Below are 18,008 nucleotides of genomic sequence, written 5' to 3'. Positions count from 1 at the left end.
CGGTTCCGCATTAACAGCTTTAGCGTATCTGTTATGTTCTGCTGCCATCCGATAATTGGAGTCCACACTGAAACTCTATGAGAAACTGCACTTGAACTATAGGCAGCTGCTGTTAATAATAATTCAAATGCATTTTGAGATATTACTATTTCTTGAACCTCGCAATACTTTTTTTGCGCAAATCAACATATACATAGCGAGAAAGTGTTTCTAACGAGGCAGTTGTTAAGATCTGTAATATTTCAGAGACTTCATGACTGACTTTCAGATATAGCCCCTAAGTACCATTTCCATGTTAACTTAAAATACCTCACAGTTGGTATAATATTTCTCACAGACACCACAAAATATTGCCCCAATAGATTTCTTTAACAGATTAACTATTATCTTATGCGTTCAATTAAAGGTTTCTTGTTTTTCAAATCTTGCAAATTTTCCGTCTTGCTTTTCTTGTATTGCTGCTGTTTTCAGATACAGAATACTCTTCTTCAGAGTTTCTATCGTTCAAAGTTGTTTTAGTCCCTCACAAAGGGCTAAAGGAATCCACATTGGAGCTTCCTGAATTCCTTTTTGTTTGAACACAAGGCTTAGTTGCTTTCTCGAATTATGCACGAATACTTATTATGCTATTAACTCTCTATTTTTTCCTTTTTCTTTGTCAAGTACTTACCTTAGTTAATCGTTTGAACTTGAGATGTTAATCATGTCATGCAGTAGTTATATCGTAAAAATTTATTGCTTTCTGTAATTTGAGGATTATGCCTTATCAGAGTCTCGATGATCCACCAAAATATTTTTGCATCAGATCGAAGGTATACATTATGTGCAGTAGTCAGTTTACACGACTATTTTTTACTGATTCACTTTCCTATTAACAACTGATTACCTATTACTTTCCCTAGGAATAGCGTACACTGATGCGCACTTTCAGAGGGACAGTAACAAGGTGAATAAGTCACAAGGCTTCTGTTTGAGTGCAATACCTATGACACACCTCTCATCACCGACACTAACTGAAATGTGTAATATGTCCTTTTGCAGGTCTATTCTCAAGAGCTATTATTCAGAGTAGTAACTTCGTCGTCGCAAACCCGCTCTCAACAGCAAATGCCAGGACTCATTCTTTCAAACTAGGAGCCACCCTCGGCTACGAAACCGACGATTCGCAACAGCTGCTCGACTTTCTGCAATCTGTGAACGTAACAGACCTTCTGGTAAACGACTCACTGATCCAGACAGACGTGGTACGTAAAAATACAACTTTTTCCTTCTGTGCACTGCATATGATCGAAAAGGTGAACAAGATTTGAGCTGTGATGGTAGGAGAAAGGGTGTGTCTCACACAAGAGACATTTAACGGGAATTTAAATAGTTTTGACGCAGACTTGTTTTGAGGTACACTACAAGTAGCTTTAAAATGATAGCTGTCAATTTTAGCTATATCTTCTAGGTTTCTTCAAACTGATAACTGGTTATAGACGACGAAATGTCTTGAGTCCCATGTGAATCATGGACCTTATCGATATCGGGCTGACTTCTTGCCTGAATAACGCAGATAACACGTGCAATCACAATTTAGGTCTCTTTGCGGAGAGGTCTGTCTAATTTGTGGTTCCTAAAGAGAAACAACAGCCTTTTCAGTAATGTAGGGGAAACAGTCGTTAAGACTTCAAGTTTAGCCAACATGGACTTACTGGTGTGGTACCGTAACCTATTGAAAAAAAGGTACAGCTACTGTAGTACTTTCTGTGCTAAGACCTTGCAGTTTGTGACGATGGGCTCCTCTTATGTAAAATATTCCGTTGATAAAATGGTTCCCCAATTGGATCTCTGGACGGCGGACGTCGTCACAAGGAATACTAGGACTGGCAGAGTAAATTGCGTGGAATGTTAGACCCTTTAATTTGCTAGGGGAATAAAGAACAGGATTTTAGGTTTTGTGAGCACTGGATCATCAACACAAAACTGGATGGGGGGTAATGCAGTATTAGCCCTAAACCTTAACAAACAAAAGGAATACAGGTATATTGCTACGAAGAGCATTTTAAACCCGTTGTTGTAGCGAAGATAAACTTGCAAACCAGATCCCATCACAGTGGTACATGTTTGTATCCCAACTAGGTCCGCAGATGAAGAAACTACAAGAATGCATGATAAAACAAAGGATATTATTCAGATAGTTTCAAGACATGAAAATTTAATTTTGGTGGGCGGCTTCAATTCGGTAGTAGTACAAGGAAGAGAAGGAAAAGGTATTTGGAGCACATGGACAAAGGAAAAAGAGTGAAAGATGAAGCCACTTTGTAGAATTTTACACAGAGCGTACTTTAGTCATCACTAACACTTTGTTACAGAGTCGCGTAGCGAGGTTATATACGTGGATGGTCTCTGATACACTGCAAGATTTAAGGTTGATGACATAATGATAACGCGAAAATAACAAAACCAGATTTCAAAGTGTAAAACATTTCCAGGATGTGGACTCCGACCACAATTTATTGTTTACGAGCTGCAGATTAAAACTGAAGAAATTGCAAAAGGGTGAGAAATTAAAGAGATGGACCTGGATAAATTGAAGGAATCAAGGGTTGGTGAGAGTTTCAGAGGGAGCGTTTGTCAGCGTTGAACTGAAACTGTTAATAAGAGTACTACAGAATTCGAATGGGTAGGTCTGAGGAATGAAATAGGAAAGACGAGGAGAATTGTATCGATAAGAAGACAAGCACTAATTTAAAAAACTTGGATAACACAGGAGAAACTGCATGTAACCCCCGAAAAGTCAAAATTTAAAGATAAAGTAAATGGAGTTGGCGAAAGGGAATACAGGTGCGTGGAAAGTGTTACTGGCAGAAACTGAAAAATAGCTTTGTGTGGATTGGTAGACGACAAAGGCAAGGCTGTACCATGAAGTCTAATTATGGGAAGAATAGGAAAATTATAGAGATCACTATCGATAAGTGAAGCTACTGAATGAAAAACAAGTGCTCAGACGACAAACCATTACTAAGCAAAGAAGGTAAAGCTGTTTAGTGAAAGGAATACATAGAAGGTCTGTGTAAAAGAACGAACTTGAGGACGAATTTTAAAGCGCATATGAGGTGGCTGGAGACTTGAGACATGACATTCGTCAAAAAAGTCAGCCGAACACTGAAGGACATACCTCTAATAACAGTGCTCTTGATGTAGACAAGGTACCCTCTGTATTACTGAACCACTGGGAGAACCAGCCACGTTGAAAAAATTCCAACTTGTGTGTAAGACATAGGGGACATGCGAAATACCCTCACACTTCAGAAAGAATGTAAGAATTCCAATTCCACTAAAGACAGGTGCTGACAGGTGTGAATACTACTGACTGTCAGTTTAATAAGTCGTGTTTGTAAAATATTAACAGCAATAATTTACAGTAGTAAGGAGAAACCCGTAGAGTCAGATCTTGGAGTAGATCAAGAAAAATGTCGAAACACCTGAGGCAGTAATCACACTACGTCTACGGCTCTTATGACCTCAACTGTTTTGCACGCCAAAGCAACAACAAACAAACAAATCCTAATTGTAATAAGTTGATGACAAGCAAACCGATGTTAATAGAATCTGAAAATGTAGACAGTTTTTGACAGTGTTCACAGGAGTACACTCTTTGAAGTTCTGAAGATGGCAGGGATAAAATAACTTTGTCCAGAGGGTATTTGCTACTTGTGCGGAAATCAGACTGCAGTTACAAGAGGGGAGTGATATAGTGTTGTAGCCTATCCGAAACGTTACTCCATCTGTTCACTGAGCTAGCCGTGATGAAAACCATGAGATATTTGGGAAGGAATTAATGCTAATGGAGAATAAATAAAAACTTAACCGTTCGCCAGTTACAATGTAATTCTATCAGCAAAGGCTGAGGCCTTCGAATGGAATGAACAATGGCTTGAAAAAATGTTATAAGATGAACATCACTAAAAATAAATCTTGCTAATGGAATGTAGTCGAAGTAGAGCTAGTTTGGGAAATGAGACAATAAAATTAGTAGATGAGATTTGTTTTCGGGCTGCATAAAACTAATGATTGCAAATGTACGGAAATTATAAAATACAGACTGGAATTAACAAGAAAAATCATCTCTGAGTGGGAGAAATGTCTAACACAAATGAGGAAGCTAGGAAGTCTTTACTAGAGGTTTTTTCTGTAGCGAGGTCTTGTACGAATGTAAAAGTGAATGAAAGGCTATTACGACAAGAAGATAACAGAAGGTTCTGAATTACAGTGCTGTAAAAGAACAGTGCAGTTTAGGTGGATAGATCCAATAAGTAAGGAGGATATACTGAAGCGAATTTGGAAGAGAGAAGTTTAGGGCATTACTTGTGTAGAAGAAGGGGTCCTTTGATAGGCCACACCTTAGACATCAAAGAATTCTTTGTTTGGTAATGGAGCGTATGGTGTAAAACTTATAGAAGTAGACCAAGGTTTGAATATTGTAAGCGGGCATGTAGACTGAGAGATGAAGAATATTGCACACAATAGACTAGCATGGAGAACTGCGCCAAACCAGAACAATAGCAACATTATCATGAGAGATGCTGCAAATCTATGCTTAAAGAGAGTACTTATTTTTAATAGGATCAGTAGTAAATTGTCACAAATTTCAATAACTTAATTGTAACATTAGTGTCTATGAATGGAAATAAATCATTAATATAAGTCTCTAAGTAAGTGAGTAAGACTTTTCAAAAATGTCAAAAATTTAAAATTCTTAATATTATCATTGATTAGTCATTAGTTGTCAAAAGTCAATAATTATATTGAACGATCTCTTTCATCACACGTAAAATAACAGCATATAAAATACATGTAATTGTGGTGAGCTGCTAAGTTGGCCTTCCACCAGGTGGGGCTGAGCCTATCAATCCATGTCTTCATAATTCTTGAAATACACAGAACTCTTGAAGTCACAGTGAAGACCAATGTTACTGGAGGCCTTCTCGGCATATGGTTGGGGTATCAGCCAAGTTGTGCCGTTGTTATGTAGGAACGTATCGACCACTTTTTTACCCATCATACAAAAGTGGTCTGGGGTAACGTTTTTAATTCATAATCAATACGTCTTCGGTCCCGGGCTCGAATCCCGTCACTGCTTTTGATTAATAATCAGCATTGGCGGCTGAAGACTTCTGACGTAAGAAGCCACCCTCATTCTGCCAGCGGCCTTTTCAAAGATGGCGGAGGAGCGGAGAAAGGTTCAGGGCGCTCTCTTGTCGTAGGGGTGGGAAACTCTCCCTAAAGGCAGAAGAATAAGCAACGATCAGCGGCATGAGGATGCAGAAGGCATTGGAAGCCACTTCATGAAAGACACGTAACTTGTATCCAAGGGCCATGTAGCCTGTAATTGAAGAAGTGTCTTGATGATCTCTCCATTGGCAAAAGATTCCGGAATAGTCCCCCATTTGTTTCTCGAGGATAGGACTGCCTAGTGGGAGGCTACCACAAGAAAAAGGTTGAATAATCAACGAAAGGATAACGTTCTACGTGTAAGAGTGTGGAATGTCAGAAGCTTGAACGTGGTACGGAAACTAGAAAGCCTGAAAAGAAAAATTCAAAGGCTCAATCTAGATGTATTAGCGGTCAATGAAGTGGAAAGAAGACAAGGATTTCCTGTCAGATGAGTATAGGGTAATATCAATTGCCGCAGGGATTGGTATAAAGGGAGTGGGGTTCGTTATGAACAGGGAGATAGGGCAGAGAGTATGTTACTGTGAACAGTTCAGTGGCAGGGTTGCTCTTATCAGAATCGACAGCAAACCGACAACGATAATTCCGGTATACATTCCGACGTCGCAAGCTGAAGATGAAAGGGTAATACAGCATGTAAAACGGGATGAAAATGTAATAGTTATGGGGGACTGGAATGAAGTTGTACGGGAAACGGGTAGAAGATAAGGTTACCGGGTAATATAGGCTTGGCACAAGGCATGAGAGAGGAGAGAGACGAATTGAGTTCTGTAACAAGTTTCATCTAGTAATAAGGAATACTCTGTTCAAGAATCAAAACAGGAGGAGGTATATTTGGAAAAGACGGTGTGATATGGGAAGATGTCAGTTAGATTACAACATGGTCAGACAGAGATTCCGAAATCTGATACTGGATTGTGCCAAGGAGCAGATGTAGACTCAGCTCACAGTATAGTAGTGTCGAAGAGTAGGCAGGAAGAATCAATATGCAAAGAAATGGGATAAGGAAGTACTAAGGAAGGGCGAGATACGATTGAAGATGGATCAAAAATGGTTCAAATGGCTCTGAGCGCTATGCGACTTAACTTCTAAGGTCATCAGTCCCCTAGATATTATATCTACTTAAAGTTAACTAACCTAAGGACATCACACACATCCATGCCTGAGACACGATTCGAAGCTGCAACCGTAGAGGCAGCGCTGTTCCTGATTGTAGCGCCGAGAACCGCTCGGCCACTCGACAACTCGGCCACTCGGGCCGGCATACGATTGAAGATCCCTACGGCTATAGAAACAGCAGTAAGGAATAGCTAAGTTGGCAGTACGGTAGAAGAGGAATGGACATCTCTAAAAAGAGCCATCAAAGAAGTTGGGAAGGAACACATACAGGTACAAAGAACGTAACTGCGGAGAAACCATGGGTAACAGAAGAAATACTTCAATTGACCTATAAAAGGAGGAAGTACAAAAATGTTCCGGGAAACTCAATAATAGAGAAATACAACTTGTTGAGGAATAAAATGAATAAGAAATGCAGGGAAGCTATGAGGAAATGGCTGCAGGAAAAATGTGAAAACATCGAAGAAGAAATGACTGAAGACAGACTCAGCATACAGGAAAGTCAAAACAACCTTCGGTGACATTAAAAGCAAGGATGATAGCATTAAGAGTACAACGGGAATTCCACTATTAAATGCAGAGGGGCGAGCGGATAGGTGGGAGCAATACTTTGAAAGCCTCTAGACGCGGAAGATTTGTCTTGTGAGAGATGAGTCGATTTACATGAGATAGGGGTTCCAGTATTACAATCAGAATTTAAAATAGCTTAGGAGGACAGGATGAAATAAGACTCAAGGGTAATTCCATCAGAATTACTAAAATGATTGGGGGAAGTGGCAACAAAATGGCTATTCACATTGGTATGTAGAATGTATGAATCTGGTGACATATCATCTGACTTTTGGAAAAATACAAAATGGTTAAGGCTTTTGTCGCCATTGGTTGACAAACTGCCTATTGGCTTCTGTCTTGGGTTCTTCGGCCGACATTCATCTGATGATTTTACTGACATTTCGCCAGCAGGAGTGGCTGGCACTGTCAAAGCTTCACCCTCCATTGCTAGTTCACCACCGGATGAACGTCGGCCGAAGAACCTGAGACAGAAGGCAATAGGCAGTTTGTTTCGGAAAAATATCATCCATACAATTCCGAAGACGGCAAGATCTGACAAGTGCGAGGATTACTGCACAATCAGCTTAACAGCTCAAGCACCTAAGTTGCTTACAAGAATAATTTACAGAAGAATGGAAAAGAAACTTGAGAATGCGCTAGATGACGTTCAGTTTAACGCTAGGAAAGATATATGCACGAGAGAAGCAATTCGGACGTTGCGGTTAATAATGGTAGGAACACAACAAAAAAAAAATAATCAAGACACGTTCGTATCAAGCGTTCAACAAAAATTGTGCAAGATGTTTGAAATTCTGAGAAAAGTAGGGGTAAGCTATAGGGGGAGATGGGTCATATACAACATGTACAAGAGCCAAGAGGGAATAATAAAAGTGGGCGAACAATAACGAAGTGCTCGTATTAAAAAGGGTGTAAGACAAGGCTGTATCCTTTCGCTCCTACTGTTCAATCTGTACATCGAGGAAGAAATAATGGAAATAAAAGGATGGTTCAAGAGTGGAATTAAAATTCAAGGTGAAATGATATCATTGATACGATTCGCGCTGACATTGCTCTCTTGAGTGAAAGTGAAGAAGAATTACATGATCTGCTGAACGGAATGAACAGTCTAATGAGTACAGAGTACGGAAGAAAATCGAAGTAAAAGGAAAGAAATGAGAAGTAGTAGAAATGAGAGCAGCGAGAAACTTAACATCAGGATTGATGATCACGAAGTAGATGAAGTTAATGAATTCGTCTACGTATGCAGTAAAATGGCAATGAATGGCAAAAAGAGGATTGCTGGCCAAGAGAAGTCTACTAATATAGAATATAGGCCTTAATTTGAGGAAGAAATTTCTGAGAATGTACGATTGGAGTACATCATTGTATAGTAGTGAAACATGGACAGTGGGAAAACCGGAACAGAAGAGAATCTAAGCATTTGAGATGTGTTTCTGCACACGAATGTTGAAAATTAGGTGGACTGATACGTTAAGGAATGAGGAGGTCCTGCGCAGAATTGGAGAGGAAAGGAATATGCGGAAAATGCCAATAAGGAGACGGGACAGGATGAACAGGACATCTATTAAGACATGAGGGATTGACTTTCATGGTGCTAGAGGGAGCTGTACAGGGCAAAAACTGTAGAGTGGCAAGTGATACTATGAGATGAAGAGGTTAGCACCGGGGAGGAATTGCTAGCGTGCCGCATCAAAGCAGTCAGAAGCCTGATGACAAAAAAAAGCCATTATCTGGCTGCATATTTATATATCCACTGGACCACTGACCTCATCAGTGGGCAGCCAATCCAGAAGAGGGTGTTGCTATGGTGGAGGGGGAGTGTGGAGTAGCTAGCGGTGGGGAAACGCACTGTGGCGACGATGAAGGCATCTAGTCGCTATGTCTGTCCACTCTGTCCGCGGACACTGCCTTCTTCAGAAAAGACCGTTGCGGTAGCTATTTCGCATTTGTGTGCTGAGTTGAAACCCATGTTGTGTACACGTATTTCTATCGCTTTTTTAACAATCAGGCCCCGGAACCCAAACACACTGCATAGCTCCTTCTTTAATTATAAGTCGAATATGTGGCCCTTATTGAAGCTATGCTCTGCTGCCACGGACTTGACTGTCTGCCCTATTCGAACATACCTGTTGTGTTCCATATGGCACTACGAGATGCATCGCTCTCTCTCCGATAAAGTGCGATACCCATTTGCTTTCGATACTGTAAACGCATAACGTCTGCAGTTCTACCTGGTCTTCTATCAAACTAAAAACACCATAAATTTTCACGTTGGGTTGAAAATGGTTTCATGTAACGTTTCTCCATTATCAACGGAAAAGATTTCATCACTGGCGACACAGTTTTTCATGCGATTCTTGCAGGTGGTGTTCACAGATTTTACATTCAGTTCAGTTCGATTTTATTTTTAAAATGGAATGTGAATAAGACAAATGAATTTGCCACAATACTCGTGTTTTCCATCAGAAACTAAACCTTAGTGTTGAAGATAACTGTGGCATTGCATGAGACCGATTTGCACAAATTTCATCATAGAATATACAACATGGCTCACTTTCGTACACCATCTACGTATTGCTTAAACTAGTATTCAGTAAGCAGAAAAGAAAAAAAGTGGCCATTTCGAAGTATGTAGCTGTAGCTAATGGTTATAATGCTCAAGCAGCCACTAATATGCTTAAAAAAGTTGAAACTGAATACATCTACGAAGATATAGTATTACAATAAAAAAGGAACATCAAGGGCAGAAACTATTTACAAGCCTATGAAATAGAGAGTATGTCATATATAAATTATCAATACAATGGAAATTGAGTTAATATGATATTCACACAACCGAAAACCTTTTTATTAAAGTAAATACATCCCAAATAAATCAAGTTTTATATGTGAAGCATCAGTTGGGGAGCTACATATAGTGTATAAAGGACTGAACTACACCCACAAGTAGTGATTGTTAAACCCTGAACTTTTAAGCTATACAGCAAGCAGAAAACTTTACACCTCAGATAATATGGAAAAAGTCTCTCTCTCTCTCTCTCTCTCTCTCTCTCTCTCCTCTCTCTCTCTCTCTCTCTCTCTCTCTCTCTCTCTCTCTCTCTCTCTCTCACACACACACACACACACACAGGAAATAATTGAATATGATGCTCCAGAATCCAAGAGCTTGGGCTGGTGGGCCATCCATGAGGATATCGACGTAGTTTACTACCATTTTTGTAGTGATCGATGGCGGAGGACTTTTCTCTTCGGCGGTCTCACTTCCTAGGAAGGTTGCACCCTTTAATTTTCCAGCCTGCGTTGGCTAGGTGATAGTCTGGAGCTTCTAAACGGCGATGGACACATCGATCGATCGGCGTGTTGCGGAGCGTCCTCTCCAGCTGCTAGCTTGCGGCGATCGTGATCTAAGTCGTCCTGAACCCACATCTTCTTGTTCATCTTCGTCGTCCCAAGTGTTGGTGTCGGCTAAGATCGGTCTGCTGTCCTCTGACGCGGGCGTCATCAAATATCCGCCTTCTTTCTCGATATTAGCGCACCACATGTCCCGGTCGTCCACAGTGGAAACATACTGGTAGTTTATCCTGGGTCCTCTAGACGTCAGTCGTCCTTGGTGCCCAACCAGGTTCCTCATGAGGCATTGTGGGAAAGTAACTCCGTCTGGGTCTCAACTTTTTCACCGTTTTAAAGGGAAATTAAGGACGAGAGACTGGGTTCAAAGTCTGTTCCACTTCCTCCCTTATGACCTCTATAAGCGTGTCGGGTTTTTGCTCGCCGTGCAAAACAAGTGCCTTCTGAAATTCCTTTCTCTTTATCTGACGAAGAATACTTGTGATATCAGTTGCTTCCTGCATCACGGACATCGATACGACGTTTGGAAGCCATTCGAGCTTCTTGGCGTGTAATTCTTTTTCGATGCATTTTCTCGATATACTTTCACCATTTTATGAAGTCCTCTGCTGTCTAAACCTCCTTCAGGAGTAGGACTTGATACAAGTCCTCAGCAACACCCTTCATGAAATGTGCAACCTTATATTCCTCCTTCATTCTAGGATCCTCTATTTTACTCAGCTCCGTCTTGAATGTATGATGCTGTAGTTTCTTCTGGACGATGTGCCCTGCACTTTAATTTATCTTCAACCTTGCTCTTCTATCGTTGTGTGTCGCCGAAATACTTGCGCAGTTGCGCCTGGAATACTTCCCAGTTTGTGAACATCTCCCCGTTCTCATACGACGGCCTGGCAGTGCCCTCCAAGTAGAAAAATACCATAGCCAAACACACGGTGTCATCCCATTTGGTACATGTATCTATAAGCTCATATACCTTCAGCCACATGTTTGGATCTTGGCCATTGTCACCATAGAAACCGAAAAGATGTGTGATGTGATGCCACACAGTTGCTGTCATCGTAACGTCCACTTCTTTTTGTGCCTCCGATAGATCGTAATCTGTTGAATATGGCTCGAACTCGGGTTTCCCGCCACGTAAACGGATACCCTGACGTGACTGATGGGAGCCACTGTGTCGTAGAAAATGTGCGCTATTACATGTTCCAGTATCCAGGGTCTCCACCAGAATAATGTCACATAGAAGTAGGTGTAATTAGAAGAATGACGAACACTTACTTCACCTAACGAAAGTTTATTCAGCACTTGCGCACACAACAGCGAGGAGCGATCTGCTCCGGCCAGAACACGTACAGTATATATACAGCTACAGAACATTCCAGTACAATGATTTTTAACATTTTTGGATACTTCTAGAGCGTACTAGAACCGAATATAGAAATGAAAATTGGCACATGATGGTATCTATAGATAGTAGTCTCTCTCTCTCTCTCTCTCTCTCTCTCTCTCTCTCTCTCTCTCTCTCTCTCTCTCTCCCACACACACACACACACACACACACACACACACACACACACACACACTGAAACCGACTTTTAATTAATTACCATTTGAACATTAAGCAGTGATTAGTGATTCATAAAGAAATTAATTAAGAACTCAATAAGTGTGTAAGTGTTTGAAAATCTACTTATAGCATCCAGCAGTGGTCGTGAGTATGTTCGTTGGATACCTAATTACTAATATTAAGCTTAAGAGAGTAACTGAGATATCAAAATTAAAACATAAATTATAAATCTAATTTCCATCTAATATTCCAATAAAATGTTTGATCACTCCACAGCACATTTAATTAACAGTCATTGTCGAAGCAGCATTCATCGATCTAATTCCATGGACCACTAATCTGATAGTATGCTAAAAGACACTTCTTATAAACAATATTTTGAGACTTTATTTTACTGTGTGTCGCCTGATACATCAGAAGATTCATTGGTCATGATCATAAACAACTAGCTGCAGCAATAAGGTAGGCACACAATGTGATATGGTGTCATTCACAAGATTAGAATCAACTAATTGCACCAGTAACATAGTATTGTTGCATGGTATGAGGTCGTGCATTAGTTACATAGAAATGACAAGTTGTGCACAGATTAGTTCAGAGGCAATACCGTTTATATTAACACACTCTTACAAAAAGAAGGGAACTGATGTAAAAGCCCACAGTAATTCTCAATGTAGCAGATAATAAAATTAGTTTAGCAAGGAACACTCGAGATATGTCTCTCTAAACAAAGCAATAACACTTCCACAATTCAGAAGAGGATGATAACTTTGTAATTACAACATTATACATTAAAAGATAATGGCTGACACTATAATCAGCTTCTATTTAATGAAAATTGATTAACCTATAAGTTTCTATTGCACTATGTGTAAGGATACGTTGACTCCAACACGTGGTAAGCAGATGTAAGGCATGTAGAAATTCGCAAGGAGTCCTGAAGTAGCCACTTGGGGTAACCTTTTAACTTATGACTTATAACTGAAACGATTTCACCCGTTTATTTCATCAATATGGGATCTCCACACCAGCAGAAGCCACCACCAGACAGAGCCAGTCATCTTCCCAAGTCGTAACAGAGAAGATAACTCCATGTGTGGCACCCTGATCTAGAATGGTGAATGCTATTTCAAACAAAACTGCCCTATGCTTACTAACCGACGAAGGCTTCCCATTGGTTAACATCAAACTGAATTTAAGGAAACAAAAATGCCTCAGTGACCATGCTAAGAGGTTGCTCACAGTGTTTGTATATCTAAATCGAAAGTGAGTATGGTAGAAACCCACAAAGTATTGCCAAAAGTAACTATCTAGATCTACTAAAAGTAAAATATGGTCGTGAAATGAAATTCCCGAACGTGATAGATTTGAAACGTCCTCTGGTGGAGGCCAATAGAAGACTATACAAACTGTTACATAAAATCATAACACTTTTCAAAAGACAAAGATACTTCATAAGAAAAAGCAAATAAAGAACTTCTACATGAAATGTGGTAGGGTAAACTCATGATGAAGCCTTGTTGCTTGTCTTTTCACAAGACCGAGCCATAAATTCCCAAAATTTAAACATTTTTATTCTAATTGAAAACTGATCATCAAGCTGGGAAGACGTCTATTGTAACTGAAAACTGATCATCACTGTGGCAAGCCCTTCAGGTATGTTAATACAACATTTTACATCATATGTGTCTGTAACTTACTGATTTTATGAGTTTAAGATAGACTATTTGATTTCAAGAAAATTAATAACAAGACACAGAACACTTTGAACTATCAAGCATCCGAATGATGGAAAATAATCTAATTTAAAATAAATAGTTATAACAGATATTTTTCACCTACATCTGATGAACAAAATGTGAGTTTCAGTCATAACAATAGAAATGGAAATTATTCATGTAGATAAGTAAAAGAGATACAAAACTGTAAAAATAGACTTAATTAAAAATATTAAATGCAAATCATATCATAATAACATCAAATTTCGTGTAGATTATAAATATGATTATGATGGATTAAATAAGTTAATGAGAACGAGCCATCTAGTACAACAGTTCTAAAAGTATCTTTTAGACTCGGAAATGTAATAATTTTCACACCAGATAACATTACTAAAAATAATAAAATAACTTACAATTTCATCATAAAACATTATTTGTTATAAATATTTTAAAGATGCCTACACCATAATTGCTGGGGGAGTTCATGAAAAATAATATTTGTACTTATAATTTGATAAATTTTGGCAAGTATTTAATCTACAATGTTGACAGTGCCACAGTAACATCTGTTACACACATTCTAATTTGCTAATGTTACACTACAATTATTGATATTGGAAAGACATGTCTTTCACTCTGTAAAAATGAAATTTAACATCTTTGACATCGAGGCTAGACTGTTTTGGACTCATCTTAGTGCACAGAGGAACCAACATACCTATTTATGTGATGGTTTCTCTCATAATTGTTAGCCATAGTGGCATAGGTCGTATCATTCTCACCTCATTGGTTGCTTGTGTTGATTGTATAACACCTGATGGACTCATCAATGTATGTGGAGCAGATCTCGCCATGCTCGAGGTACTGCAGACTTCTACAAGTTTAGGGAGGTATCTAAAAGCTCATTCTCTGTAATGCATCCCAATGATGGGTATATTCTTCCATCAGATTCTCTGAATGTGATGGGTTCTTTCTACTTAATAAACTCGTCCTCTATACTCTCTACTAAGGTGAACCATCTGTGTCCTCTGCCAACAGCTAGTCACTCATACTGTGTGCTGTGTGGTAGTGTCTTTAGACATAACATTTCAAGGTGGATGTCTTATCTTACAGAGAAAGAATTATTCTTTCACTTTATAGGTTTGACATATCTTTTTCATTTCACAAGAATAACACACATGACCTTAACTAGTAACCTCATTACATTATACTGTAAGTCAAACCTCACATTAAAGCAAATTAAAACCAATAAAATTGGTGAGTGGTGCAAAGGAATCGTTTTACATAGAAACAGAGAATAAAATACATGTAACAAAAGGTTAGTCAGGGCTACATGAACTGGTAAATAATCCCTCAGTCCACTACACTTGGCTTATTAATGCAATGCAGGGTCTAAATTTAGAATAATTTGTACTTAATTACGTCATACCTACCAAAATAGATTACTTCTACAACCACATTGTTCTAATTACCTATCCGAATTCTTCTTTTTCTGCACAATAATTTGTACTTTCAAGCAAGCAGTGCTACATAACACATTAAAATATGTTCATAGAAACCCTAACTCAAGATCGATAAAATTCCTTTGTTGATTGCTAGTTTCAGCTCATTGATGAGCCACCTATAGATGAAAAAAAATGAAAATTGCATAACAGAGGCGAACACTAGCAATTTATATTTGATATTTTAACTTACTTTCTGTCATAAAAACGAGTAAAAGGTATTACCTAATTCAGGGTGTATCAGCCACCAGACATTACACAGGGTCATAATGTGTTAAGCTGATTTGCTTTTGTTGTCATATGCATTCTGAAAACCTTATATAGATACTGACAAAAATAAAGGCCTAGAATAGTAGAAATTGTAAGTGGTGTTCAGTTATAATCTTACCAGGAGTACAAATCTCCAAGGCTCCAGTTGCCTTCAGTTTCGGTTTTTCCACTGTCTGTGATTCAATATCATGCATTTCTGTACTCCAAACGCACATTTCCAGAAATGTTTTCCTCACATTAAGGCCGCTGTTTGACTCAGGAGACACCTCTTCGCCAGTACTGCCTTCCTTGCCTGCGATAATCTTCAGTACATGTTCTCCTTGCTAACTGAATTCCTTAACTTCGACTACTTCGTGATCCCCAACTTTGATGTTGTGTCTGGCCATTCACATTTCTGCTACATGTCATTAACTTCGTCTTTGTCTAGTTTACTCTTAATACATGTTCATTAGTCAATAGACTGTTCATTTCTTCCCAATCTAGAGGACTGCTAAGATGATGATGAAGAAACGGAAGTCTGTAGAGCGGCAGCTGAAAGCAGTTCGTGTGCTGATAATGGTGGTGTGGTGGTGGCTGCGTCAAAAATGAAGCTGTGCATCATTATATACCCCGGTCGTACCGCTGATGTCAGGCTGGTTCTGATTATTTAAATGCCACTTTTCAATGCTGATGCGCTGAAGAACGGGAAACGTCTTTTATAGGGCAGTGCTTTAGATACTGTTACGTAGAAGGTGTTTGATGCAAAAAGGGTCTAACGGGAAGGGTTGCTGCATCAACAGATCTTTGTCCACGACTGCTATCAGTGACAGTAGCTTGCTTACTACTTTGAACTGTGGTGGTGTTTTACTATTGTGAAGGCTTGCGACGGGTCAGGCTCTTATCGCGCAGTTTCCTTTCCCTGAAGGAAAATCCACCTACCTCGTTTCTTAGGTAGTTGCTGCACTCGCCTCTCCTGATAGCAGCTACTGGAAAAATTGCAGAAAAGCAGTGTTGAAGAAACTGCAATTTAATAGCCGCTCACCGGAGGCCGCGATACATGTTTGCTGAAATACAATCTATGAGCAATCTTCCTAAATAAATTGAGTTATTGGAATGGTAGTAATTGTTTACTCAAACGAGAACGCGAAGTTGGTAATTCTATTTAAGCTCTTTATTGTCTTTAAGCCTGATCATCAGCCCGCTAATCTACGTTTGAAGAAAGTTCAGTTCACAATTCTATCCACACTCAAACCCCGCCAGAATTAGCTTTCAAAGTTACGGAATTTACTTACCTGCAACACAGACGATTTTCTAACATACACGTTTGCAGTCGATGTTCAATAATAGTTCGTTTTTTAACGTTAATGCTCGCCATAAGCACTTAGTAAAAGTTTACGAAGTACCGCCACGCTTTTAATTATTAAAGTTACTCGCGTCTTTCGCGGAACGAAAAGTCACAACTCGCTCAAACTCACACTACGCGTTACTGGACTCTTCCAGTCTCAAATCGCACAGTACCGAACCGATGAAGCCGTTTTATGACTTCATTTTACACATTATTCGCGAGGACACATCAAGCATGTCTCTTCTCGATCACAGTTCCTTCGCGACTCCTCATCCACTCGCGACTCACTCTCCTAGTCTGCTAACCGTCCTCGCATCTCATTGGCTCACACATCACACAGCCAATCAGAATTAACTCTTTGGGTGCGCCTCGCGCCAAAATCTAGCACGCACCAGTCATGACTTCTGAATCATTTACGTCATGATTTCTTGTTACACAAAATTTACTGTATAATTTAACAAACCGAAAGGAAAACTAGACTTTACTTTATTTCCAGAAATTATTTAAATACTCGCGAACGTTCTGGCTGCTTGTACAATACCATACACTCTTGGACATCCGACATTCACTAAGATGGGGAACCACTGGCGACTCTGTTCCCACGGTTACATCGTCTGAACACTTGCGAGTTCCAACCTAGATTTTATACACTTGCAAAGAATGGCGAATGTCCCTCTTTCATTCACTCAGGCACACTCATTCACTCTCACCTACTCATATAAAATAACTGTTCACAAAAATTCAAAACATTTATGGTTTTAACAAAGTTATAGGTGAATTTCTAAAAGTAAAATTCTCAAAATAAATACAAAAGCACGGAAGGTGATTTTGTTTCATAGTTGGATGGTCACTGAAGGTGATCTATACATAATGGTATTTATTTAGACTCGAAAATTGTAGAAATTTGCGTTTTCTGTAAGATTTTTCTAATTTCCAAAATATGCAGGTTTCAAAGCTCAAATTTGGATGACTTATTTTTATTCATAACAGAAACTAGTATATTAACTTTTAATTTCCTCAGGTTCCTCAGTTAGAAGTTATTTAAGATGAAAGTTCCACGTTATACACGCGGCTAGTTAGCGCACAGGTCTTACATTCTCACGGTACAGACATGCCATATGGTCGTGACGTCAGACGAACGGACACCGGTAATCTGCCCGCTACAGCACATATGCTAATCTGATGGCTACTTTACAGTCTGTCTACATTTCACAGTAAATATTTGATAGAAAACTGTGCGCTCGCACTAGTTGCGACGCCACAGGCTACATATAGCTCTGCCACCTGTTAGAGCTTCATGAAACTATAAAGGCTGAACCAGTAATATTCCAAGATACAGTACAACAAATTTCACAGTTTTTTATCGAAAC

General features: G+C 39.3%; 1 protein-coding gene across 1 annotated transcript in view; it reads left to right on the top strand.

Annotated features, from left to right (window-relative positions):
- LOC126356215 (cholinesterase-like) overlaps positions 1-18,008 on the top strand; it is a 156,140-nt gene that overhangs the window by 85,661 nt on the left and 52,471 nt on the right. The window contains exon 6 of the mRNA XM_050007027.1: positions 1,042-1,244. Within this exon, the coding sequence (XP_049862984.1) occupies positions 1,042-1,244 (203 nt within the window). The remainder of the gene's footprint in view (positions 1-1,041; positions 1,245-18,008) is intronic.

Source organism: Schistocerca gregaria, chromosome 3 (assembly GCF_023897955.1).
Source record: "Schistocerca gregaria isolate iqSchGreg1 chromosome 3, iqSchGreg1.2, whole genome shotgun sequence".
Classification (NCBI taxonomy): Eukaryota; Metazoa; Arthropoda; class Insecta; order Orthoptera; family Acrididae; genus Schistocerca; species Schistocerca gregaria.
This window is presented reverse-complemented; position numbering and strand designations above follow the sequence as displayed.